The sequence below is a fragment of the Anabrus simplex genome, chromosome 3 (assembly GCF_040414725.1).
Source record: "Anabrus simplex isolate iqAnaSimp1 chromosome 3, ASM4041472v1, whole genome shotgun sequence".
NCBI lineage: Eukaryota > Metazoa > Arthropoda > Insecta > Orthoptera > Tettigoniidae > Anabrus > Anabrus simplex.
Genome location: NC_090267.1, coordinates 269,946,355 through 269,958,974, shown reverse-complemented (window position 1 = coordinate 269,958,974; position 12,620 = coordinate 269,946,355). Strand labels below are relative to the sequence as shown.

At 39.6% G+C, this 12,620-nt stretch overlaps 1 protein-coding gene across 4 annotated transcripts in view; it reads right to left on the bottom strand.

Annotated features, from left to right (window-relative positions):
- The window catches only part of LOC136866238 (transmembrane protein 53-B), a 195,093-nt gene that overhangs the window by 76,998 nt on the left and 105,475 nt on the right, over positions 1–12,620 (bottom strand). For all 4 annotated transcript variants that reach the window (XR_010859520.2, XM_067143029.2, XM_067143028.2 and 1 more), the window contains one exon: positions 8,699–8,967. Coding sequence is in view for 3 of the 4 variants with exons in the window: in XM_067143029.2 (XP_066999130.1) it covers positions 8,699–8,967 (269 nt within the window). In the remaining variant the exon portion in view is untranslated. The remainder of the gene's footprint in view (positions 1–8,698; positions 8,968–12,620) is intronic.

Genomic DNA, 12,620 nt, shown 5'->3' with positions numbered 1-12,620 from the left:
GGGCACGGTTAGAACCTGGAAGGAAGACAGCCAATGGCACAGGGTGTTCCCGGGCAGTTTCCTCTTTTATCAGGGAGTATGGTAGAATTGCTCCCTCTAACAGGTCCTTTTCAATGGACTTATCCAAATACTCCAGATGATGTGAAGGATAATCTACAAGAAGTTGGAGGAGTTAATTTCAAGATGAGAGTTACAATGCTCTGGTCTGCAGACATCACCAACTTTATAGATGACAACAATGAAATGAATACGATCCTGAACTGGATATTAACTTTGGTACAATTCAACAAAGGTTTAAACGAGGCCAAAACTGAAGTCCTTGTAAGTAGCCCGCACTGATCCCAGTCTCTTTATGAACAGATGAAATTCACGTATTTCAGGAACAAGATTACATCTGAAAGTTGAAAAGAAGTGACCAGAGTCCCTGTGGGTAGGGCTGGTAGAATACATCCATGGCATTCCCTACCTGTCATTATCATCATCATCATTATTGGCCTATCACTTGTTAACAAGTATGATTGTCTTCCAAAGGCAAAGTTTAAATAACATGAGTTCTTTGATGGCTGAATAATCCAATTCTGGAATCACAGATTCTTCCACAATGTTGGCGCACGGTGTCCTGGGTAGCTACTGGTCCTTGATAGTCGATACTTCTGCTATTCATACGTTCTTTCATAGTATTGCATTTGTCGACCAGAAGTTTCCTCCGCTGTAGTTCAAAGGATAGATGCCCTTGGTGGACGACGCGATGCCGTTTTGCACGAGTGGATGCCACAACCTCCCAATTTTCAGGGTCAATTTGACATTTCTTTAGATTTGCATTCAGAACGTCTTTAAAGCGTTTTTGTTGCCCACCCTGTTTTCTCTGTCTGGCCTTCAACTGACAGTACATGATTTGTTTTGGAAGACGTGACTCAGGCATACAAATTATATGACCTGTCCATTGCAGCTGGTGTTTTATTATGAGAGCCTCAATGCTGGTTGTAGTAGCTTACTCCAAAACACTTACGTTAGTGCATCTGTCTTGCCATTTTAGTCCTAGGATTCTCCTAATGCAGTGTTGATGGTAGTTTTCCAGATATAATAAGTGCCTCCTGTACATAACCTAAGTTTCACAACCATAGAGTAGAGTTGGAACAACAACAGCTTGGTATACATACAGCTGGAACCACAGCTTAGTTTGAGTACTGATGTTATGGTTGTTGAACAGCTTAATTCACATATGACCATAGGCTGCTCTGGGACATTTGAGATGATATTAAATTTCAGTGTCAAGTGTTTGCATTTGTTGAAAGGTGACTGCCCAGATAGGGAAAGTGTTCAATATGTTTTAAGCTAGCAATCATGATAGCAAGAGCACCAGCGTTACAGGTTGGTGCAGGCTGCTCTAAAATTTGTGATTTACTGGTGTTTATGTCTAGACCAATGTTGCTCCTTTATATGCCTTGTTAAATGCATCCAGTGTATGCTGAAGATCATCTTCTGAGTTTGTCAATATAACTGCATACTGGAGTTCAAGAATAGTAGTAGTAGATAACTTAGTGTTAGCTCGCAGTCTGCTAAGATGAAATAGTTCTCCATATGTCCTATATATAATTTCTACACCCTTTGGAATTTTTTCTTTGACTACATGAAGTATGACACCAATATATATTGAAAACAGTGTGGGAGCAATCACACAACCCTGTTTTACACCCGTTACAATCTTAAATGGTTCTCCAGTTCCACTGTTGTTAAGGACTGCACCATTCATATCATCTTGCAGTAATTGAAGAATCTGTATGAATTTTGGAAGACAACCAATTATGGATAGGATCCTCCAAAGAGTTTCTCGATTGACTGAATTGAAGGCCTTAACAATATGCATGCACCATTTCAGCCACATACCAGTCCTCCTGCCATTCTTAAATTTCTGGCAGTACTGGGAATCGAATCTGGGTCTCCGAGGACAGTAGCTAATAACACTAACCATTACCCTATGGAGGTGGACAACGGCATCTTTTTTTTTGCTAGTTGCTTTACGCCGCACTGACAGAGATAGGTCTTATGGCGACGATGGGACAGGGAAGGGCTAGGAGTGGGAAGGAAGAGCGGCTGTGGCCTTAATTAAGGTACAGCCCCAGCACTTGCCTGGTGTGAAAATGGGAAACCACGGAAAACCATTTTCAGGGCTGCCGACAGTGGGGTTCGAACCTACTATCTCCCGAATACTGGATACTGGCCGCACTTAAGCGACTGCAGCTGTCGAGCTCGGTAACAATGATATCAATGAATGCCATATATATATATATATAGAGAGAGAGAGAGAGAGAGAGAGAGAGACTGCCCTAGTTCTCTCGATTTTTCCTGCAATTGCCTGGCACAGAAGATTATACCAGTTGTGCCTCGATTTGGTCTAAAGCCACACTGAGCAAGTTTCAGCCAGTGGTTTCAGGCGGTTGGTCAGAATTCTGGCAAGAATTTTGCCAGCAGCAGCAGAAAGCAACGATATCCCTCGATAGTTGCTACATTGCACCCTATCAGCCTTTTTTAAATATGGTTACTATCAAGATATCCCTTACATCACCAGGTATGGTTTCAGTTTTCCATAACTTGTCAATGAGCTTGTGTATGTGGTGAACTAGTGATGTGTTCCCTTTCTTGACGAGCTCAGCGGGAATTCCATCCATGCTTGGTGCCTTATTATTCTAGAGCTGACTGATGGCAATTTTCACTTCTAATAGACTGGGAACTTCATCAAGGTGGTCTTGTATAGGGTTCTGAGGAATTTGGGTGAAGATGTCGTCATCAATTTGTGTGTCCCGGTTCAGAAGTTCTTCAGAATGTTCTTTCCAGCGGGAGTCAACGAAGTTCACGTCTCTAAGAAATTCAGTATCATCTTTTGATTTTATGGGAATTTTTCCATGATGAGAGAGACCATATATAGTTTTAGTTGCACTGAAGAAAGCATGGGTGTTTGTGTTAGCTAGATGCTGCATTTCACAGGATTTAGATATTCACCACTGTTTTTCATGACCCAAGTTTTCCTCTGGACTTCAGCTTATGCATTTTGATATATTTGCCTTTTGGAGGTAGATTTAGGGTTATTTTTCCAGACATTAAATGCTGTCCTTATTGTTTCTATGAGAGACAATTTCTAGGTCATTCTCATCAAACCAATCTGCATGCTTCTTTTTGGTGAAACCAGTCTATTCTTCACAGGCTGAGAGCACTGCTGACTTGCACATTTGCCAATGGTCTTCGATATTCTCTGGATAATTCTCAGGCAGCTTTTCATCAAGGAGTTTGTGTAATTTTGATTTAATGCTATTATCTTTCAGAAGCTCGGTGCTCACTCTACATCTGTTATGCTTTCCCTGCTTCCTATGCTTCTGATTAACTTGCAGAGCTATAACAGACCGTATCAGTTTGTGATCAGTTCAGCAGTCATCAGCCTTTGTGATGAACAAGTCACATTTGCCTCAGGCACGCACGATCATGTAATAGATTAGATGCCAGTGTTTTGATCTGGGGTGTTGCCATGAAGTTTTAAATTTGTTCTTTTGTTGGAAGAGTGTGTTTGTGATTACAAGGTTATGTTCAGAACATTTGGTTAGGAGAAGAGTTCCATTAGAGTTCCTTTTCCAATTACACCAGACCATAATGCTGAATCCCTGCCAACTCGGTCATTGAAGTCTCTTAGAAGGATAATTTTATCTGACTATATATTTTTTAGAAGCACATCGAGTTATGAATAGAACCCTTTCTTCTGGTCTTCATCGGAGGTGAGAGTCGGAGCGTATGCACTAATTATTGTAACTCGCTGGTTATTATTTAGCTTAAGGCAAAGGATCATAAGCCTTTCATTTATATCATTTGGGATCTCATCAAGATGATCAGCAATTTTATTCTTGATAGCTAAACCAACTCCATGGACAGAGGGCTCATTTGAATTATTCCCTTTCCAAAATAAGGTATAACCTCTACCATGTTCTTTCAGTTGTCCTTCATTTGAAAGTCTGGTTTCACTGAGTGCAACAATGTCACTATTAAACCTCTTCAGTTCACAAACAACAACCGCTCTTTGTCGTTGTGGTCAATTAACTGTGCACTGTCCATCATTCTTTTTTGGGTTTAATCGCAAGTGGTGTACCCTCTAGATGTGGCTATCCAGTCTGGTAGTATTAGGCTGACTATGTTTAGGGCATCTTTTTTAGCCCCCTCCCAATGCACGGTAAGCAGAGTGAATCCTAACCATGCCTGCTTAGTCACGAATGCAGCATACAAATTGCTCTACAGCCCATTCTCGAGTAAAGTGAAGGTCACACATTCACCGCCTATGTGCCGCCTTGTTGCTAGGAGCTCCTAGACAACACAATCCTGGTCCTGTCACAACTTACCCATCGCCGCAGGGCTAGCAGTCATGCGTGAAGAGATGGTAAAATTCTTCGGAAGATGCCTGTGCGCGACATCCATTATTGTGGGAATGTTGCTGCACATCAACAGACACATGATCCTTGACACTTACAGACCCTTTGCCCAGTGGCATAGCAACTAAGACTAGAGGTCTCTAACTGCTGCAGCCTTCAGCCGCCTTCCCAGCTGTTGGAGCTACATTAGTTGCTCATGCACCTGGTCCGCCGTTGAGGTCTTCTATGCCATTGACCGTTATTGGTTCGTCTGCCTTGAAAGGTAGTTTCCCCCCTCAAGGGCTTATAGAGTGCCCTAACCTCCCTCTCGTCCTCCGCCTCCCAAAGAAGCCATTGGCATGATAGAAGGGAACTCCTTATCCCAGGAGTCACTCGATCGTCAGAGCCTCGTCAGTTTAAAGCAGAATGCTTGCACTGTTGACAATTTTTTTTTTTTTTGCTAGTTTCTTTACGTCGCACCAACACAGATAGGTCTTATGGGACAGGAAAGGGCTAGGAATGGGAAGGAAGCGGTCATGGCCTTAATTAAGGAACAGCCCCAGCATTTGCCTGGTGTGAAAATGGGAAACCACGGAAAACCATCTTCAGGGCTGCCAACAGTGGGGTTCGAACCCACTATCTCCTGGATACGAGCTCAGCTGTGCACTCGTAACCGCACGGCCAACTCGCCCGGTACGTTGACATTTGTCATAAGAGGTGACTGAATGGGGAAACCCCAGAGACTTTCATTTTGGTAGCATCAGTTAGCAACTATGGGGCCCTAGCTAAATCTGGCATTGCTTTCACTTACTTGTGACGAGCTCCTCACTTTCATCTCTCCTCTCCGATCAACCTTGGTCAACTCGTGTTCTCTTCTGACCCTGACGGTATTAAGTTTGAGAGACCTGGGGAGACTTTCATTTTCACGTCCTTCATGGTTGCTCTTTCTCTTCTTACTTCGAACCTCTTCCTTTTCCTTCTGATTAGTGTTATGAAGACATGGTTATGCAACTGTATTTCCTCTTAAACAACAACCACTACCACCACCACCACCACCACCACTATTAACTAAGCCATAACCATATTCTGTAAGAAAAGGAAGCTCTTCTCTAAAAGCAATATCAGTTTTGAACCGTGAAAGCATTTGGTAAGGATATCTGTATGGAACATGGTGTTATATGGAAGCAAGACCCGGACCCTTGATTTTCCTCACAAATGATGGATTGAGGCTTTCAAAAGGATACTAGAGATACCATGGTAGATTGAGTAAACAACAAGGAAAAGCTAGCAAGAACAGGGAAAGGTCATTGTAACCTCTCCAAAGGGTAAGGTTACAATTAATAGGTTTAATGAAGAGAAAATGTTTTCTACCGTAATGCATTCACCAAAAGTACTCTACACTAGGCATGTCAACATGTACGAAACTAAATTTGCAAGCACATTAATCACAGAAAATAAACAAACAGGTTAACCAACATGACTGTTAAGAAAGGATAACCGGGAAGCGGCTGGGAACCATATCCAGGCGGTGGAAGGTATTGGTAATACTGAAGAAGCGAAGTCAATGTAATCCTAAACTTTACTTAACAATTTAGCTGCAATTTCATATATAAAGCAATAGCCAATATACCATTAAAATTTTGAGGGCATTATTTCAACAACCATTACAATTTACAGTTTACCATGAGGGTAGCATTTAGTTATTAAATTTCTTTTACACCGGAACATCACACATGATGTTCCACTGTCGTGGCGTTACCTTTAAAAACCCAAAACAGTTTGAAATAAATAAAAGGAAGGTAACGTTATACTAAAGTGAAGAGGTACATCTAAGGAGAAAAATATTTACGTATAATCATGGAGCAGAGCATCTTCAGTGGGTAGCCCCCTCAAAAACACTTCTGAGAAAGAGTACCCAACCTAAAGATGAATATCCATGATGAAGTGGAATGAACGAGACAGTCTCGAGGAAAATATTACTTATAAAGATTATTTCGAAGGCGTATAACATTTAATTTACAAAATAACAAACGGGAACTATCTCTTAACAAAGTGAGGTGACTTACCGAAACGGCTAAGTCATAATGATAACATTTGGAAGCAGAAGGAAACACGGGCACGCTCCGGCAAGATAAATTAAATGAAACACTACATCTGAAACTGAATACCTGAAAAGTTAAAAAAAATAATCATGTGCTTACCGGATGGCGGGGCCAAGAAGACCCGTACCTTGGAAGGTGACCGTTCCCTTCAGTGGTCAAACAGAAAAGACGCCCTCGCAGAGCAAGGCTCCAGCGACAACGCTTCTCCCCGGAAATTATGAAATCTTACCACGGCCAATGAGCGTACGATGTTTTCCTTCACCTACCAATCACATTTCCTTTTATTTTCTCCCATAGGAGCGCAGAAAAAATAGTGCTAACAAAGAACATTTAGGAAGCCTTGAGAAATTTCTAAATTGGTGCAACTTTACAAAACAGGAAATCACCCACGCCGATGTGGCGCGTGTGGTACAGTATGCACCAGAATTACCATTACAATCAAATAATCTTAAAATCATATCAACTTCAAACAAATCAAACAATTCCAAACTTCACATACTGAGGAGAAACCAAAACAAACAAACAAATGAATAAATACTTTACATACATAATTCATCGCCGTCTTCCGAGTCCAAATAATCAAATCCCAATAATCACAACAGTCATATTTGTGGAGCTTACTAATTTGTAGTTGGAACTATTGCTCAAGGCATCTCCAGACACAATAGTATTCTGTAAAAAAATACTGGAAAGATGTACTGAATGATCAGTATGGAAAGGTAGATCAAGGAGGCAAATATTTAGTAAATTATGCAAGATATTTGTAGTTACAGAGACTCCGTGGCTCAGGCGGCAGTGCGCCGGCCTCTCACCGTTGGGTTCCATGGTTCAATTCCCAGTCACTCCATGTGAGATTTGTGGTGGATAAAGCGGAGGTGGGACAGGTGTTTCTCTGGGTACTCCGGTTTTCCCTGTCATCTTTCATTCCAGCAACACTCTCCAATATCTTTTTCATTTCATCTGTCAGTCATTAATCATTGCCCCAGAGGAGTGCGACAGGCTTCAGAAGCCGGTACAATTCCTATCCTCACCGCTAGATGGGAGCTTCATTCCATCCCTGACCCAGTCGAATGACTGGAAATAGACCATGGATTTTCATTTGTAGTCACAATTATTTAGCATTGGAAAGGCTAGCTAGAAATGGACTTAATGGAGAGCTGCTACGCACTCATCTTGAGAGTAAACAGTAGACAAGGGGTGGCTAATGTTCCTTTACAAAATGGCTGTTTTACTTACTTGAGAGATGATATTTAACCCCTAAAATTTATTCTATAATTCAACCACAATATCTACTGATACAGATCTCTCACATTTAATCAATCTTACATGAAATCCAACTGTGCACAATTCAATCATGCACCTGCAAATTCAATCAATGCAGTTCTTATTTTATTATGCAACTTAAGAAAACTGCTACATAAAATACAGAAAAGAAAAATCAACTTTGGACTTTATAAAACTTGGGTGGATTAATAACCTTCGATTCAAAGGGCCCCAGGTTTGATTATAAATCGGGCCAGGAATTTTAACTGTGTATGGTTAATTCGTCTGGCTCCAGGACTGGATGTTTGTGCTTGCTTTATTACACATATATTTGTACACACACAATCTAATACACTATCAACCAGTACAGAAACATGCAATAGTGAATACACCCATCCACATAAGATTGGCATCAGGAAGGGCAACCAGCTGTAAAACTGGACCAGATTCACACAACGAGCCAAACTAAAGAATTGGAGGAAAGGTCAACAAGAGTATGAAAAAGAATACAATAAATTTAAAAACTAAATCAATTTCCCTTTTGTTATTTTGCTATCCTTACTGATGTTCTATTACTGTACTTCAAATGTGGTACCTTGTACATTGTTGAACTTTGGTTAATGTGCTTAATATGTTGTCTACAAGAATAGACAGCTATATTTGCTATGAACATAAAGGTTTTCCTTTCTTCTTACAAATTAGAGCAAAACAAGCTTTCAATAAAAAATATATTGCCTTTGGAATAATGTCTATTTAACCTTTAAGTTACAAGCAATGCAAAGATGAATTGAAATTTCATTCCCACCAATTGTCCTGAGGTTATGAACTGTCTAGTCTAGAGCAAAACAAATGGTTCAAGGACAATAACTTCAATTATTCAATCATCAACATAGCCCCTTGATCTCCAATGAACACAAATCAAATATCTTGCATCCACGTTCTCACCGTATATATTTCTCAGTGGCTGCCTGAAGTACAGGATTTTTTGGAAAAAGTGCTTTTGGAAAGCCAATTGGTATTTCCGTAATGTCAGCTGCACTGTCCCAGATTTGTCCAACAATCCTATCTAAAATAGGTTTGTAAATTTCTTTATCTTGATTCATTTTTACAAGAGCTTCTCCCCATTGGTAACCACCAATTGAAAATCCATGCACCAGTAATGGCTGGTACACCTCGTTCACATGAAGGAAATCGACTAGGTCTCCGGCAACTACCTACAAGAAAAATGACTGATTATTTTAAGATGCTTAATTTCAAGGTCATCAGTACTAATGACAAACTAATAAAAAAACCATTATCTGAAGAAATAAACATGAATGCTGCATGTCCTGTTTTGTTTGGGATCTTAAAGTATGGCAACTCTAAAATATAAAGTGCATATATGTACATAAACTAGCATCGAAAAGTTTAAACTCACCTCTGAGTATCATACTTAACTGAGATTTATTGGATTTCTATCTATTTCCTGCTGCAGGTATTTGTCCATTCTGACCTATCACACACTAAATTATGATATTTAATACTTATTATCCAGGTATTATGTAGGTATCTGAAGAGTGATACCTTTAATATAATCTTCAGCCTATGTATATCAAACATCAGCCTGGATTTTGTTTTTTGTTTTTATTTTTTCACAACCTGCTTTACGTCGCACCAACTCAGATAAGTCTTATGGCGATGATGGGATAGGAAAGGTCTAGGAGTAGGATGGAAGCGACCGTCGCCTTAATTAAGGTACAGCCCCAGCATTTGCCTGGTGTGAAAATGGGAAACCATGGAAAACTATGAACACCATCTTCAGGGCTGTAGACGGTGAGATTTTGAACCCACTATCTCCCAAATGCAAGATGATAGCTACATGACTCAAACCGCACAGCCATGTGCTCAGTTGGATTCTGTTATAATGCTATGTCACAGCACTTATGAATCTTGAACAACTCTGTTGCCTTTGTTATTGGAACTGTCTATTTTTAACTATTGTTACCTATAACAGAAACTAGTTTCCATCTGGTTTGAATGTGTCTATTGGTTTAAACTGTTTTCCAATAATGACTGCTCCAATTTTTGCAGGATGTAGACTCGCTGAAGAAATGGGGGGGGGGGGGGGGGGGAAGAAAAAAAAAAAGATAATATAATATAATATAATATAAGCCTACAAGACAGTTGGTTGGTCAAACCTGTAGACTGCTGTAAAATTAGGGATTTCTGAATTTGGCGTTCCTCTGTTTTGAAGCAAAGACAGACAGACACAAAGATCGAGTACATAGTACAGAAAATTGATATGTTTTACCTTGTTCTTAGCAGCAGCCTGTAAATACAGGAGGTCTTTCCAAAATAAATGGAAATTATATACTGCTGAAGATAAACACATTGTGATCTTAAGAAAGTGAAACAGAGGGTTTACAGCTGTAGGCATCGGCACTGAAATCAACAGAACGAGAGAACAACCAGTGTCAGTGTCGACTGAAATATCCTTTAGGTGATGGTGGGATGTGTAGACATGAATCTGCCAAAAAAAACCCACTTCTTTCAAATCAATCAATCAATCAATCAATCAATCAATCAATCAATCAATCAATCAATCAATCAATCAATCAAAAATGATCTGCATTTAGGGCAGATTGGTAGATTCCCTATCAGTTGTTTATCTAGTCTTTACTTAAATAATTTCATAGAGGTTGGAAATTTATTGAACATCTCCCTTGGTAAATTATTCCAATCCCTAAACTGCTTTTGACAGACAGACAGAAATCTCAGAGACTTCAGTGGATCAAACAACACAACGATTGGACCACTGACCACTGAAAGGTGTGCTATGGACTGTAAAGTCAAAATTTGAGAAGTTTGAGTCAAATTGTCATCAGTATGTATTGTCACATTTTAGGTCTATTGTAATTGGCAGTGAATTTTATGTGACGGGACTGTACACCATGTGTTCTGTGCAGAGTGTCGGCAGTGGAACCCAAAGGGATGACTTTCTTCTTTTTCTTTCTGTATAACCTGTTGAGGGGTGGAAGACAATGTTATCACCGCAAGAGAAAACGGGAAAATTTTTTAATACTGCTGAACTCTCCATCCACGAGAAGTATTACATTCAAAATCTTTCGTAATATCACAACTTCAGATTTGACGCCTCAATAAACATTCTCCAACAAGTGTGCATAAAAGCTGTGATATCACATTTCAGGAAGGCATAAATAATAATATTTGGAAATTAAATTAATTGTGGAATTAATTAACTAATTAATTAACAAGAAATTAGGGCACATGTTAATTACAACGTTGAGGAATTCAGGACGTCAATCGAATCACGAGGTATGATGCCAGAGCTCAGAATATAGGTGGCAAACCGAACTAGAATATTCTTATTTGCTTATCTGCTGGCTACGCGTGTTGCTCGGAAGCTCACTACGCAGGGAGGTCTTTTCTAGACCTGGACAGCTGTTACTTGCACCACGAGGAGAACAGTGTCATTTCTTGGTAGTTTAACAGACCATCTACAATCATAACAGACATCAATAGTGTCTAGGAAGAAAGCACGTATCATTACATGTCAATTGTGAAACCACGAGTGGGGAATTTGTACTAACATTTTTGTGAAAGTTTCAGTGTACATCAAGCAGTACCAGGTCGATACCGGCCAAGGCAATGAAGACCTACAGTAAGAAATTCGTGTGCCCCAGAGACATTGCCCAGATCAGGATGCAGTACTAAAAGACAGGACCAATACCGACAGCATCCTAATGCCATGAATCCAGCCTAGAAGGAGACCAGGGTCATCAAGACATCCATGTTAAGTCGACATTTCATTTATACTGGGTATTATCTGTTCTATGTAGCGGTAATAAGTAGTTAACTTTCTTCTTGAAGGGATTATTGATTGAACAGTATTTGAGTAGATTTCTAGTATCTTTACCATGTCATTTTCTTATGTCATACGACATTGAATTTGTATTTTATCCTACTATGTGATTTTAAGGGGCGTGATGACGGTATGTCAACATCAGCGACCACGCAGGTTTCAATAAGTCATGTCATCAGACAAGTATCTGTTTTAAATATCAGCCATCGGCTAACCTTTAAGGAATATTATATTTCCATTCGATTACTATAATATTGAGGATTGTGTGCGCGTGATATTTTTATTCCTCGGAATGTATTTCTCCTACATTTTACCGAAAGTGTTTGCTACATTTTTCATGAGGGAGCAGGCTCATCTGACATATTAATACTTCGCTGACGATACGGATAGCTTTCTTTTGGATTCAATTACATACTTTTAAGGGAGGACATTGTCTGATTATTATATTTACGTGTGGTTCCAGTCATTTATGAGAATTTTCCTGTGATATTTTGGACGGAATTTGCGAATTATTTTCGATATTGTACCTCTCATGTTGTGCCATGTTGAGAAATGTTGCATGGATTATGGTGATTTTATGTGCTCATTGGAGGCGAATCTTCACGTCTCTATGATCAGAAGCACATGTAATCTATTTTCTGCGATGTTGTGTGCAATGATGAATGGATATTTAGGAATAATTTATCGTCATTTTGATGTGTTTACAAGTAGTTGTTTTCGTGAGAGAACCATAGGCGATAGCGTCTTCATAAAATTTTATTGAACCACGATGTAAACCACGTGTCTTCCTACAAAACAAAATTGAGTGCATGAGATGGTTAGAGCCTTTTTGTCATACTGGATGAGCGTCATCACAATAATATCAAAATTGTAGCTGTATAATATTACTCAATTCCTCGATATTTGATAAATTTTGGTAACGTCCTGAGTTCGATGCAGATATCGACGATATTATTAGTCACCATTACCCAGACTATTTGTACCGGATGGATTACTTATAGGTGC